General features: G+C 49.0%; 1 protein-coding gene across 1 annotated transcript in view; it reads right to left on the bottom strand.

The window, feature by feature from the left end:
* Nucleotides 1–14,139, bottom strand: part of shisa9a (shisa family member 9a) — a 28,503-nt gene extending 14,364 nt beyond the window's left edge. Inside the window, exons 1-2 of the mRNA XM_029134989.3 lie at nt 13,238–14,139; nt 12,522–12,628 (exon numbers count right to left, since the gene is read on the bottom strand). Of these exons, the coding sequence (XP_028990822.1) occupies nt 12,522–12,628; nt 13,238–13,752 (622 nt within the window). The 5' untranslated portion in view covers nt 13,753–14,139. The remainder of the gene's footprint in view (nt 1–12,521; nt 12,629–13,237) is intronic.
* Between the last annotated feature and the right edge of the window lie 1,200 nt (nt 14,140–15,339).

The following is a 15,339-nucleotide window of genomic DNA, read 5'->3' as shown; positions in this document are numbered from 1 at the left end:
TCGAAGCCCGGAGAAGCTGAGGGAAGCTAAAGCACAGCTGATCAGGAGCAGAGGCCGCGCTTTGCGTCGCTCACGAACGCGTCGGCTCATTTTGCCTCGTGACGTTCGGAGGACAGGGCTCGAAGGAGCGCAGAGGAACCCGGTTCTGCGCGTGTCTCCGGGAACTCTCCGGAGGCCCGGCCACTACACAGACAGAGCGACGCAGAGCAGGCGTATCGTAGAAAAGACCGTCCTGGGAAATGGCGGCGGGAAACGATAGCGGAGGGAAGAGCTTATCTCGCCTTAATTGTTCCTCGCCGCGCCTTTGAGAGCACAATGACTTCCTCGGAACCTTCTGCGATCAGAGCGTTCCGTCACACCTTCCTCATTTTGAAGCGCTATCAATTCGCATTGTTCCACATCCCTTTTTCTCTCCCACTCAGAACGGCCCGATGCCACAATTGTCTCCCTCTCGCGGAGTTATGTCACGGGACGATCCAATGGCCCAAGTCTCGCAGGGCGTTGTTAACACGAGCGGCCGGATCAATGGTGAGACATCGTTCAGACATATGGGCCGAGCTGTTGAAACCTCATGTTCACAGTCAATAGGAGAAGCGTTTTAAGTGTCTAAAAACTATTCTGGTGCTGCTCACTACGATCATCTGAACATGAACCAGGGATTAATTAAGTGCTCTGGCTCTGATTCATTTGTGTTTTTAGAAATAACCAAGAGCTATTTGTTTGAGTTTCCTCAAATGGGATCAACCATTTCTACTGTAAGTGCATTCAAATGAATCATGGCTCTTGTAGTTAAACAGAACTGCAAGAAATCAGGAAACCACTACATTGACCTTTTCTGCTGGTGAACTGAAAGATGGGTTGTGACCCACTGGTGATGAGGAGAAAGTGAAGCCAAAAGCATCATTTATAATTGTTTTCACCCACAGTGGGTTTGTGATGACTGAGGGCTCAGCTTTAGACTAACACTCACACAGCAGCCGCTTCAGATGGTTTGGACCCATCACCTGGTTTTCAGAACACAGAGAGACTGTAAATGACCCAGTATCTGTCCTGGGATGGATTCATAATTAAATATAACCATCAAACAGTCAAATAATGAATCACTCCTCACAGCAAACCATGTAAAACACACTCCACACATTCTGTTCCCTGGCTCCTTGTTCAGTAGATGACGGAAACCTGCTCCGCGAAAAAAGAGGAGCTCATTTGGACTAATTGCACCTGCAATTGTCCTGCATTTTCGTCTCCTTCCAACTTTTTGGGCCCCGCCGCGCTGCTGTGTGTGCACGTCCGCTTCACCCCGTCCGGTGTGCTGACTCAGCGGTGGGCGCGCCGGGCCAATCAGCTGAGGGCACCGCGTTGCTGGAGACAAAGTGAGGCAGACAGACGCGACAGACAGGGCGGCCGCGGGGAACGGTGATGCTAATGATGTGTGTCTCCATAGGTGGGCTGACACCCCTGACAACATGTCAGCGGCGCCGACCCACATTCTACTAGAAGGAGACGGGCAGGACGCGGCCAGAGCCTGTCAGTCGGGCGCCGGCGTTCGCGTTGACCGATAGGGACAAAATGTGGGGTTTCAAATGGAGGCTTTCAGGCGGGATGGCGCTTGTGAACTCCAGCTTTCGGACTAAGCTACGTACATGGACTCCATGTTTGAGTTCAGGGGAGATCCACAGCAACGGCAGATGTGAGCGCCATCGCTTTTTGGAGCTTAACTCCAGATTCCCCTTTGTCCGAATGATTGAATTGCAGCTGGAATCCAATTTTAATAGGGTTTAAAATGGATCCAGCAGCTCCTATTATTATACACACGACAGACTGAGGGCAGGATTTTGACAGCTGATCAGGTTTAATTAAGTAGAACCTCAGAGTGCGGCCCCCGTTTGCTATGCATCTGACCCAGACTCTGCTCCCGTGGCTTCGCTGAGGAGAACCTTAAAGTCCGGCAGCTTTCGCCCGCTGCACCTGGTTCCTGGGCTGAGTCTCTGGCAGTTCACAGCTGCAAGGGGCCTTTTTTTTTTTTTTGGAGGCACATTCTTCCATGCACATCCCTCAGCCAGTCTGCCAGCCAGGAGCAGCTGGGTGCGACACGCAAGACAATAAACTGCAGAATTCAGGCGAAGCTGGGAGATAAATGCGAGCTTTGAGGCGCTCAGTGTCAGACTGCGATGACGCGGGCGTTTGGGGGACACAGAGGCGCTTCTGGGTCCACATCTGGACACCGACGACGCAAATGACCTCTTATATGGTTTGCTGATAACAGGAGGCTTTCTCAGTATCCACTGATGTGATTCGTTTGAAAGTCGATCCACTCCTGTGTCAGTGCCATCAAATCTGTGATCCGATTCTGCTTCTAAAAGCCACGAGACACCACGTCAACCACGGAGTGAGTCAAAGCGAGGCGGGAAGAAGCGGCCCCGCGTTCCATCTGCGCGGCGGCATAATCTGTCTCATGCCTCTCTCTCTCTCTCTCTCTCTCTCTCTCTCGCCCGGCGGCTGTGAGCGCCGGGCCTCGGCCTTCTGTTCCGCGGCCGGCGCTGGGTTCCGATCGCGGTGCCGTCGGCCTTATTAAAACGCGAGCAGGCGCCGTTCAGAGCGGCCTCTCGCCGCTCCCCGTTGCCGCCGCCGTATGCCCCTCTGACGCGAGCACGTGGCGGCCGCGCGTTCTCAGGCCTCATTATTTGTGCAACCCTTTTATCCGTCATCTCTTCCTCCGGCGCCTCCTCATCCTCTCCTGCTCTCTCAGTCCATCTGTTGCCGAAGTCAGCGTCCCGGGTTTTCTCTTCTCCTTGGCCGGCGGTGGCAACAGAAACAGCGGCGTGCTCACGCGTAGCATTCCATACCTTCCCCGTGCTTCCTTCGCGTCTATGAAGGGCGTTATTTCAGGGAGCTCATTGTGGCCCAGAGGGAGCTTTGCTCTAAGAAGGCCAGATTAGCCCGTGAGTGAACCCCACACGCCACTCCGCCACCCGCCCGTTCGTCCAGGTTCTATTATTTTTGATCCAATCTAAATACGCCGCTCATCGATGGGCCGCGCCGCCCGGATGACGCTGTCCACGCTCCCCTGGGGGGTCACGGACGCGAGCGATGGAGGAGAGGGGGCAGAGGAAGCGGGTTGGTTGGGACCGCGCTGCACGAGCCAGTGGGTCCCGGGCGTCTTCGCGTGAGCGGCACTTGATGATACGCACGTGTGAGTCCCGCCGAGTGGCAGTGCAACTGTGGGCTCTGCCGGGTCGCTCCGCGGGGGGGGGGGGGGGGATCGAGGCGACCAGTCTGCCTGATGAATGCTGCAGCGGGGGTGAGACTGGGGTTTCTTTGCACGAAGTAGGTCATAAGGAAATCCTCATATGGACCCGGAGCACTACAACCCCCCCCCCCCACCCACCCACCCTTCACCCCCCACTACCGCACCCTGCTGGGCCCTGCCAGCAGCTCTCCAAATCTAACCCAGAGCCCGGAGCGAGAAGCGGAGACAGGGGACCGACACAAATGTGGAACATGGTGAGCCTTGACACAGATGGAACATTCATCCAGCGCATATAAATAAATAACAGCTTTACAATTTGCAATTGTTTACTGATTACTAGTTCCAGCTTCTGAATAGGGGCTGCATTTGAACTGGAGTTCCTTTCTTCTGTTGCTTATGGCAACAGGCGAAATACATCAGAAGTCATCAGCCAAACGGTATATGACAGTGTCGCGATGAGACCAGTGTGTATTCAGTTAAACCCATTCACCCACTGGGGTCTAACTGGAATGGAGGGGCTCAGCGTTATCACTAACAAGGCTGATCTGTCATTTGAAGCCTCCTTTGCAGTATGTGACGCCATCCTTTCAAATTCAGACCAGAGCATATTCAGTGTGAAGGTCACGCGAGGGGGTCCTGATCACCTGGCAGCTGTGCGTTTCTTCGGAGGAGGGGGTTCCCGTGCAAATATATCTAAAAATCAGGCTCACTGAGATCAGATGAACGCCACAGGCAAAGGAATATTCAGTGACAATGCATTTGAGTGTGTCTCCTTCCTATACAGTCTCGCTACTGTACAGACGCACACAGTAAATGAGCCGCATCTAAAGCGGTTCATTTTTCCATCGCTGTTAGCACCTGTTAGGTAATTAATGCCAATCGCTGCCTTCTGGGGAGGAAAATTATCCTCTGTAAAAACAAGGCATCCCTCCCCTGTCTCTCCTCTCTCCGCCGCTAACGGATCATCCCAGAAATAAATAAGCGCTGCTACTGTACTGTACGAAACGGCCACCCTCGTTGACTGAGCAGTTGTGGGATTCCATGGAGCGCAGATGGGCAGACAGTGTAGGAGTGGAGGACACGGCGATGGAGGAACCTGAGATGTCACTTGGCAACTCCCCATCAGAAAACAGTAAATAATTCAGGCCTGGGCTAATGCTGGAGCCGTAATGGCGGCGCAGGCTTGCTTTGCCAACTATCAGTCCAGCCAGCAGTCAGTCTTACAACTGCATTTTGACATTCAAACCGAGAGCATTCTATTAAAGTTTAAAACACGTGTTGCAAATTTAATCAAAAGTCAACCACTTCGTAAAAACCCTCCGCCCTTTGGTAGCGACCGCTGCTGCGGTCGGAAGTGGTGATCAGATCGGCCGATGTGACTCTGATGCAATCACACACATATACAGTATGAAGAGGCTTGTAAAGGTTCTGAACAAACCCATGAAAACTCTACAACAAGCATTGACATACACATACACAAGTTAAAAGTTGCATCTATCAATATTAAATAATCACATTATTAATATGTTAATAGGGCAATGACAGCTTGATGCCAGCATCTTAGCCTGAAGTTCAAACTACAATATGCATGAGAACCCCAGCGCTTCTCCACTCCCTCCTCTCTGCCCATCTGACAAGCAGGAAAAGGCAAACCTCATTCAAGACTCAAAGCGGAACTTTAAACCCTAACTGCTGCACTGGATGTGTCTGAACACACAACGTTGAGCAGGACGCTGTGATTACAGGAAGATGAATTGGCTTTCACGTTCACTGAAGAAGCTGGAAGAGTGCGAGATACATAATAATTCAGTGGGATACCTGGAGATAGGATCTGTGGGTCATACATTAATGTGATGCGCAGGCAACTGCAACGTGCAATGAATTATACATCTTTAAAGGCTTTTAACTGTTGACCTCGGGGCAACGCAGAGCCTGGTTGGAACAAGGTACACAATGAGACGGGAGGATTGGACTGTGGGGACGTGGTGCAGGCTCAGATTAAAATCAATACAAACACAGCCGGACCAAACGGACCCAGGTCCAATATGACGCTGAGAACGCGAGGATGAGACGTTCGCACCAGGAGTCGGTCCGTCGCCGCGGCGACGCGAGGCGGCCGCGCGTGATTTGAGCTTTGACAGCATAAAGACTTAACTTGAATCCAGATTTGACCTGTGGAAATCCCAGCGCGATGAAAAATTAATAAAACAGCCTCGGGCGGATTCTGCGCGGCCACAGCCGTTCTATATTTAATTAGTTTGCCTGTGCATTTAAATAATAATATATAATGTATTAAAAAGCATTGTTGCGGTTGCAGTAAATTGGCTGTGGCTTGGAGCGACACCGCACATGACACGCGTCCACAAAGTGGATACAACAGTTTGTCCGTGTCCTAGTTTCATTCTCTGCCTTTCGCGTTGTCCATCAACAAAAACAGTGTCTCCCATTTCAAGACTGATCCACTCATTTGCATGACGTCTGTCTGCTCTCACCGGTTCAGGGCTCCAGGTGCATGGACGTGAGGCTGCCTTCCCACTTTTATATGAGGCCTGACAGATCGACGGTCCCTGTACAGACTTTTGTCAAACACTGCACAGACTCGGTATGTAACCCCCCCCCCCCCCCCCCCCCCCACCACACACACACACACACACACACACACACTGAGGGACAGTGATTTAATCGCTGCCTGCTGGTGAGGTTGACAGTCACATCGAACTCCTCCTCTGGATGTCCGTCTTCTGTATTCTCCCAGTTCAGCTGCTGCAGCAGTAGTAGCGAAGGAGTGTCGTTCTTGTGCGATCAGAGATGATTATCGTATGTGCTAAGGCACACAGATTTGCATGATTACAGGCTGCTGGCTAGTGATTCAGGGACATTTCTAAATCTGCATGCAGGAGTACTTGCAATTATATCGCCCAGCTGAATGCATCATTAGGGCATAGTACTCTATATTATACATTTATGCCCTCTGATTTTTCAATAAGGTAAGACCTATGGGAGTTATGAATTTCATTAACCTGCAACGAGAAGATACTGCAATGGTGTGTACGTAAATGAACGCATGAGTGGCCAGTGAAGCACTGATTCATGTTCAATATGTAGACGCCAATAATTTGCTCTAGGTGGCAAGAAGCAACACATGGAACAGCTGATGATGTCACAAAGTGGCAATTGGAAATTACAAACTCAGGCTCCTTTAACCAGAATGCAACACATTTGAGTCAATGTGATTTTCGTCCTGACTCTCATTAAAAGTTAATGTAACTGAATTAAAAAAACTCTACTATGGTTTAAGCTGAACTCATTTTAAACATCAGAATTGTAATTGCTGCTGGTTTAGTTGTGGACATTTTTACATAAAGATAACTGAACGTGTTACTATTGTGTTCTCCTCAACCCTCTTTGTTGACACGCCGATGATTCTGGCAAAGGCAAAGCAGCATCTGACCTTTGCTGAGAAGAAAAGTGTGTGGACAAAAAGAACAACAACTCAATCTCGCTGTGTAACTGGACCAACCTGAAGATGCTTATTAGTGGTCACGAGCTGAATACAGCAAACAGACGCACACGTTTGCGTGTCTTTGTGAGAAATGGAAAAACGATCATGAAGAAGCTGCAGCAGAAGAAAGCACAGGCTCCATAACCAGCTTCGGCTACGAGAGGCAACGCGTGCCAGGCGGAAAAGCAACAGTGTCCAGAAGCCGCCGGGAGCCGAGAGGAGGGCGGTCGCCGCAGTCAGGAGGGAGGAAGACAAAACTCTTCCTCGGTTTGCGTGCTGGTAATTTACAGGCAGCCGAACAGGCACAAGATCTGTCATGGTGACGCATTTCTCCCAGCCACATGTCCCGCATCCACGCGCCAGCGCCCAGCGGGGTGGGGGGTGACGGGACGGGAGCCTGTGCACAAACGTGTGTGTGTGTGTTTGTGTGTCCATATGCGTGTGTGGGGGAGCAACAGGACGGCTGCCAGGGCCTCCACCTCCTTTGGGAAGCCGAGGCCCGCGGGCGGCGAGGCAGCCGCCGTGCGGTCGCTCACTGTGTGAGGGAGCGACGCCGCGAATGGTGAGTGTGTGAGGTGAGAGGGGAGGGTTGGGTTTGGGGGGAGGGGGTGGGGTCTCTGCCGGTGCCTTACCATTGCTGGTGGCGTCGGTCAGCTGGCCAAGCGAATGTGCCACCTGCCCCCAGGCTGCGTGAAACGGGCCCGGAACTGAATATACGTGTGTGTGTGTGTGTGTGTGTGTGTGTGTGTGTGTGTGTGTGTGTGTGTGTGTGTGTGTGTGTGTGTGTGTGTGTGTGTGTGGACCTGGGACACGTGTGGCCGCATTTTGGTCCGTGTGTGTGTGTGTGTGTGTGTGTATGTGTGTGTGTGTCTGTGTCTGTGTGTGTGAGCGAGGTGAAGATAAACAGGCCGACTAAAACAAAAGGTTACAGCTCTTCAGGGACACAATAAGTGGGCACTTCATGCAAAACAGACTTTTTTAGAGCCAAGACTTTCAAAACGTACATTGAGCCGAGCGGCCAGTGCAGGTTTACTTCAACTACAACAAATACAAGATGTGTATTGTATAGTATTTGTATTTGTATATTCTATTATTGTTTTCATGTCGGATTGTTTTAAAGTAGCTAGTTCAACTACTATATTGGTTCAAATGATCTATATATTACCTTAGACCTTTTTAGCACACACACAATGTGCAGGTCTAACTTTCACCGGTACTTAAATAGTTCAACTGTTCCATATGTGTAATTATCTTTTAATCAGTTAATGTAATTGATCTTCTGATCTCAGGTTTACTCCCTGATGGGGCAGCTTCCCCCGTAAATACACAACAACGTCAGCACCGTGGGGTTTCTCTTATTGTGGGCACCAGAGAAGGCTGCGTCCTTTTTCCCGTTTTGTAACGGTAATAAAGCAAAAGCTCTCTGACAACAGCAGCGGATTACAGGGGATTTCACACAGCGTAACACTACTGCATGTTCAGGAGCCTAAATAGACTTCTAATGCTACTGTGGATTCAGCCTGTCCTAATATACAACTGTAACTGAGGGATTGTGTGATTCTTATTGTTATAACAACCATAGATGGAGCAGTGGGAACGCTGAGGACTGAGCCGAGGGCCTCTCCATTCTTATTAAACCCATGGCCTTAAAAGCTGTTTACACCTATATTTGTTAATAATTAAATTTTGGTGAATTCACAAGAATGACTGACAAATAATCCCAATATTTGGAACGACCTGACTCATTATTTTCGACAGTTCATTAGGAAGAGTCAGTGTAGCAGTTAATTAGAAAGCCGTGTTGATAAGCACCTGTTCAAACACGCAGATGGGACGTCTGCCTGCTCGTCCCATGGCTGCGAGCGAGCGAGCGAGCGAGCGAGCGCCGACTCTTTACGGAGAGTCCCGTTTAAAGCGGACTCGAGCGGATGAAGACGGATGGATTTAATATCGCCCCCTTCCACTCAGGATTAAAACGAGGCGCGTCGCACGTCGGGCACCTGACGGCACGCGCGGCGAGGTGTTTGCTGAGCCCACACACACACACACACACACACACACACACACACACACACACACACACACACACACACACACACACACACACACACACCTGCGCGAGCGAACGAGGACGACCGCAAACACACACACGCGCGCGTAATTACCTGTCAAATGCAAGATATGGCTTTCTAGAAGTAAATGAAGTGATTCATATTCATGAAGGGGGGGGGGCTGATTAGAAGTTAACATATTCACCATCCGCGCTGCTTTTATTGTAACAATGACAGGATGGGAAATTACACACTGGGAGGTTTTAAAACCTCGGGGACGGAGAGGCTCTCGTTTGATCGCCGGTGTGATTTCATTAAATGCCCTCATAAGGATTGCTTGTTCCAATTTACAGCGCTGCTTTGTTAGGATTTCAAACATGCAGAAAGGGGAGAAATTCTCTCAACCTATTTTCTAACATCCCCTTTTCATCTTTCCTCCCTCCGGTCCTCGCTACCAGTCTCTTCGACGACTCCTCCCTCGCCGGCCTCCTTCTGTACCTGAGTGCTGCTGTCTGCTGGTCACCGCTTCCTCACTGTGGCCTAATAAACAGGAGACTAATGGCGTCGCCGCGCTGCTCAGGGGCCTCACATTAAGATAATTAGGCGGCGAGAGAGAGGTTGCGGGAGCAAAATCTCCCCCAATTTACACTTTCCGTGTGGTTGAAACAATGTGTTTGTCACAACATAATGGAACCAGGAAGTGTGAAAATGTGACTTCTCGGGAGTGATGAGGTGTGAACCTAAAACACAAATCCGTGCTGCTGCAGTGTGAGGAGATCATGGGTGATGTCTGTGGCTGGAAAAGGTCAAATCTATACAGCAGGTTACAATGAGAATGAAATCCAATAGTTGTTTTCTCAAACTGCTGCCACAACTTGAGATTTGCAGGATAAAACCTGCACCTTTTTCATCTTTCAATTCATCAAACTGCTGGTAATATTGCTCTGCTGATGCTTCAAATCAAAAGCACTCAAACAGCGAAACACTGAGAGAACGCTGGTTGAAGGCAACTTCCAGCTTGTTCGAACCCAAGGACAGGAGTGGGGTCTCAGATAAACCTGGAGTCTGAGCTCCGCCTCACGTAACCACCTCCCGCTCTGTCATTTCCCTCCATGCACGGCTCTCGTTCGCCCGCTCCGACACCCGCGTGTGCAGACTCACCAACGGGAGCTCCTCTTTCTGTTCTGACACTCTGCAATCAGATGTGACGCGCCGACGGCTCGGATGACAGCTCGCAGGCAAGGTCACCTAGTTTTAACAAAGGATATGAGGAGCGCCTTTTCACACACACACACACACACACACACACACACACACACACACACACACACACACACACACACACACACACACACACACACACACACACACAGAGGCGGAGCTGCAGCGTTCTGCAGACGGGGCCTTTTCTCGTGCCTGCGCAATCTCAGGAGCAATTACCTATTAAAATTTCATCCTTCCCATCTCGGAATGTTTAGGAAAAGATTATAACTGCTGGGGAGGTAATTAAGCCTGCGAATGGAAAGATGAGCGGTGAATACAGAGCATCTGTGAGTGTGTGTTTTAACTTACTGAAAGCAATTGTGCTGTTCACATTAGGGTCTTTTAGTCTGACACCCAAAATAACAATTACAGAACCACGTCGGCCTAGAGAAAATGTGTAATAGTGTAATAACTGACAGGTTTAACTATTTTCCAATTAAATTTGACAGATAAGTGCAGAAACAATGAAATCAGTTCCTCCTTTCCCAATTAGACTGAATCAAGCCAGAGCCCAGGCTTCTACACACCTTTAAGTATCTGACACCGTCCATCTGGATGCTCCCATTGGTGCCGTATCACAAAATAAATAAGGGTAATCAACAGCTTCTATCACGATGACTGACAGTCTCACAAAACACAGAAGAATTGGACCCGTCTATGAACAGCAGGGGCCGTATTCACTGGCGCCAGTGGTCGAGCAATCTGGCCATACGCTATAATCAATAAGTGGTTTGCACTAAAAATAGATTTTCAGCACTATATGTGCTAAAAATCATGCTGTCAATCATGCTGTCAGGTTGACATAACATATCAGAAGATTTCAGCAACATCCCACTTTCGGGTCCCGACCCACCTGTTGAGAGTCACTGGTCTCGAACCCTGTGCATTCAGAGCTTTAGTCTAAATCAAAAATCATCACGCCCCCTTTCACACAATCAACATTATATTACATGTCGATCCAGTAAATCCAAATCTATTCCTCCCTTTTCCCGCAGCCCATGATACTGTAAATACCCCCCTCCCTCCCCCCGCGCGCCGCCGACCGAGGGATCACATAAACCAATCAGGTGGATGTCGGTGAGGATCCTGCCGGATCACGGAGGTTAATAACGTTCCACATGATTACCCACAATCCCGACGAGCCCCGGGTTCAGGGGAGCGGTTTCCACGTTGGGCACAAATAGTCATTTCACAGCCGTCCGGGTGACTGCTATCTCGCGTCTCCCACGGCCTTTAATGCGAGTCGCTGCGTTCGTTACGGAACCCAAACGAACTGAATGAACGCCGTCGTTCTTTACCCCAGTTTTTTTTTTTCGAGGAGGTTCGCTCTCGTCATGGTGTCGCATTTTCACATTTTAGGCCAAATGGCTGCTGATGGTTTGAGACCTTACTTGTGAGACGCATTGAATTGTCAGCATTTAACAAATCCATTGTTATGTGAAATACATTATATAATAGTGTGTTTGGAGTTGCAAGGCTAAATTAAATAGCATTTTGACCAGTTGTGGTCACATTTACAAAACTGAGGAGAAAATCCACACTCAACTAATAAATAATAGCTTTTCATGAAAAATTGAACCAGATTTAAAAGAAGCTGTTGTGAAATGCATTTGAAGAACCAAGGTGCCGTCCTATTTGATGTGTGAGGACGGCAGCTGCAGAGAGATGAAACCGCAAACACAAAAAATGGAGGAATAGTTGAAATATTTGAAATCAGCTTGTTTTGGCACAAGAGATGATGATGTAACTTAGAGGGATTGTGAAGTGTGTAGACGTATGTACGTGTGTGTGTGTGTGTGTGTGTGTGTGTGTGTGTGTGTGTGTGTGTGTGTGTGTGTGTGTGTGTGTGTGTGTGTGTGTGTGGCCGCCAACAGACAACAGAAATAGACGATTAAACCCACTGGGTTCTACCACCACCCCTCAACGCCCCCCCACTCCCAACAGCACTACACACAAACACACTAGCAACCACTTCCTCACAGACTCACACACACGCTCCCACATCCATCTTCCTCTTTCTCATCATATCATGCAGAACATACCAAAATAAAGCAGGATTTGAAAAACCTGGCAGATATTCTCCTTCTAACTTGTTATGAAACAAACCGATATGTGGCCAGCGTGAGCTCGAACTCAAAATCAGTGCTGTCATCGTGAACAAAAGAGGGCCTGCGAGGATGTGCACGTTCTTCCTGTGCACATATTGGATTCTACAGCATATTCAGGACTTTTCAGACTGTGTGCAGCATCAACCACACAAGAGTTCACTCCAACTGCACTGATACGGTGATACGGGCGCCATGACACCAACCAGGATACAGTCATGTGCCATCACCGCACACGCTGCTCTGTTATTGTCATAGTTCACAAGCACCGCACATAAGCTGCCCAAAACTCCAAGCATACATTAAAATAATAATAATAATAATAATAATAATAAAAACCAAACACTCACGGAGGTTTGTAGCCCTGGAAACAAAGTGCTGCGAGTGCATCCCCAGGGCCTCTTCACCGCGATACTGCTCCCCTGGACAGCCGCCCTGCAGCACGCTGGCGACGGCCCTGTCACACGCACACAGAGAGGACTTGATGGGTGGAGGGGTAAAGGACGGAACTGTGCGTAAAATGCCTAATCGGAGCCGGACCGAACTGCTGCGGAGGCTCCTTTTGTGCGTAATTGGGAGAAGTAACTCAGTGGGAAAGAGTTCAGTTCGTCGTGTTTTTATGCTGCAGGTGCAAATGTGCACTATTAATTATTGAACACGGTATGAAGATGGAGCAAAATGACAATTGGAGCGGAGACATACACAATAGAAGGCAACCGCCCCGCCTGGCAGGAAACGAGTACTGAAGCTCACGTAATGTTATATCACAATAGACAGACTGGAGTGGAGACGGCGTGCTGTTCGCGAGAGGTGGATAAATAGTTTTGGTTGCCTAGGAACCGCGGAGTGGATGGAAGACGCCTAACGTGTCCCCGACGCGTTCAAAGGAGATGAGACTCCTCTAATGTTGAGTTTAATTCCGGCGTTGCGCCTCTGACGGGCGGAGAAAACGCGCAGCGCGCGCGATCGCTGCGTGCGTAGGCTACTACTGCAAGAGTCTCCGTAAACAAGCGCACTGAGCGAGAGGAGCGGGCAGGGGGGAGGAGGGGGGGGGGGGGACGTTTACCTGGACATGTTCTCCCTCTGGGGCCGGTGCGCCTTTTCCAGCCCCAGCTTAGTGAAAATCCCCACGAGAGCCATAATGGCCACTACTCCACATATGATGTAAACAATTAAGTTCGTCTTGTCTTTGGTGCTGTCGTGCATCTTGTTCATTTTGTTGTAGGGCGTCTGTCCGGTCTTCATCCAAACGGGGGTGTCGTAATTTTTACAGGTGCTCTGGTCCAGACGCGAGTCCTTGTAGCCGCAGCAGAAGCGGAAGCCACAGGTGCCGCAGCAGTACAAATAACTGCCGGTTTTGCAGATGAACGGCGGGTCCCACTGGCCCATTACGTCGTAGTAGCCGCGACATTTGTCCTCCGTGTGCGGGGTCTCCTCCGACGCGCTCTCCTCCTCTCTGGAGCCGTTGGAGGTGGCGATCATGACGAATCCGCCGAGCAGTCCCGGCTCGCCGTCAGCCTTGCACACGAGAGCCATAAGTTGGAGCAACAAGAAGCAGAGGAGAAAGTATTTCCCTCGCATTGTGCTTCGTCCTCCGTGCAACTTCACGCGCAAACGAAAAGACTTGGAGAGAGGAAAAAGGGCGCAAGGTCATGATACGCTGAAAAGTCCCAACACGTACATCCAAATAGCAGGGCACCGTCATCCGCGCTGATGAGCATCTTTAATAATGTTTTTCATCATCTAGAAAAAAATGGAGCAGTAGAAACAGATGAAACAGAAACGGAACTGCTCCTCGACGCTGCTCTTTGTCGCGCGTCTTTTTTTTTCCCAGAAAGATTTCCGCAGGCGCGGGTTTCGCGTTTTTCAAGAGCGCATCACTTTACATGTCCACGGCGCGCTCTTACGCACAGGAGTAGGCAGAGACACGGGCTGCACAGAGGATGAGAGAGCGGTGAGCGAATAGAAGAGGCTGGGGTGGGAGAGTCTGGTGCGCAAAAGGAGAGGGGGGAGGAAAAGAGGAGGAGGGAGTGAGACTGCGAGGGACAGTGGGAGAGAGAGAGGGAGCGAGGCAGGCTTTATTGTGAAATATTAGGTGAAAGCTTCGGCATATACGCGCGCCACTCTTCTGTTTTGAGGTTTGGTAAAGACGTGGGAGCCGCCAGTGGCTTTTGACGTGTGGCGTTGTTTGAGTGACCCTAAAATCTGACGCGTCAAGGGGAAATATCAGTTTCAGTTCCCTTCCAAAGAGACCGAGTGTGCTTTTTATTCCCCGAAACGAACAAACACCTTTTGTTCAAGCTGTGTCAATTTAATAGAAAACGAATAAAATTTAAAAGAAAGAAAGAATGAAATCCTTTATTTGTCGTTATCACACTTGTTACAGCTGTATTTAACCCCTGGGGAGTTAGTGCGAGGTGACTCACTCAAAGACGCACCTGGTGCCACAAGCGAACCTGGGATGTTCTACTTCCCAAGCTTCTACCAACTGAACTACCAGGCCACCAATTTGTTTAATTGATTGTATGCTTAATAGCTTAAAGGTCTAAGGTTAAGGTTAGTTAATATATAATATGTGTCTGTTCGAGGAAACCGAACAAAAAAACGAATCGCCATTCACGTACAGGTGTGTTAAGCGCATGAGGACGAATGAATGCGCATCCTGAACAAACTCTTTTATATACTGAAACGCAGTAAATAAGAATGTTTAACTTTGTTTATTTGTATTTATTTATTTTTATTTTTTTGAGTGATACATCTTTTTTGTTGATGAATATTATCGGAAGTCCTAGCCCGTGCTTATAGGAATACAGTAGCTGATTGTTGCTGTCAGTTTTTACAGGAAATCAATCAATGATTAACTGTAGTAAGTATTGTAAATAAAATGATGATTTATTTCTCTAGCAACTTTGGTTTATATGTGTCCATATAAGTAAACTACATATGACTGCTGTCAATAAGGCCTTATGTAAATAAGTGCGTTTATTAAAAAGGGTATATTTTGATTTCTTAAATCGAAAAGGTCTGTGTTTAGACAACTAGGCAGTTCCTTTTAGTGTTTTCTTACTTAAATGTACACAGTTAACGCGCACAATGACGAGAAAAAGAGAGTGAGTACGTCAACGAAGAGTTTGTGCGCGCGTCAAAGCTGCACGTTCACTGAGGACC

Source organism: Betta splendens, chromosome 19 (assembly GCF_900634795.4).
Source record: "Betta splendens chromosome 19, fBetSpl5.4, whole genome shotgun sequence".
Lineage (NCBI taxonomy): Eukaryota > Metazoa > Chordata > Actinopteri > Anabantiformes > Osphronemidae > Betta > Betta splendens.
The sequence above is the reverse complement of the archived record's forward strand: the minus strand, read 5'-3'. Positions and strand labels throughout refer to the sequence as shown.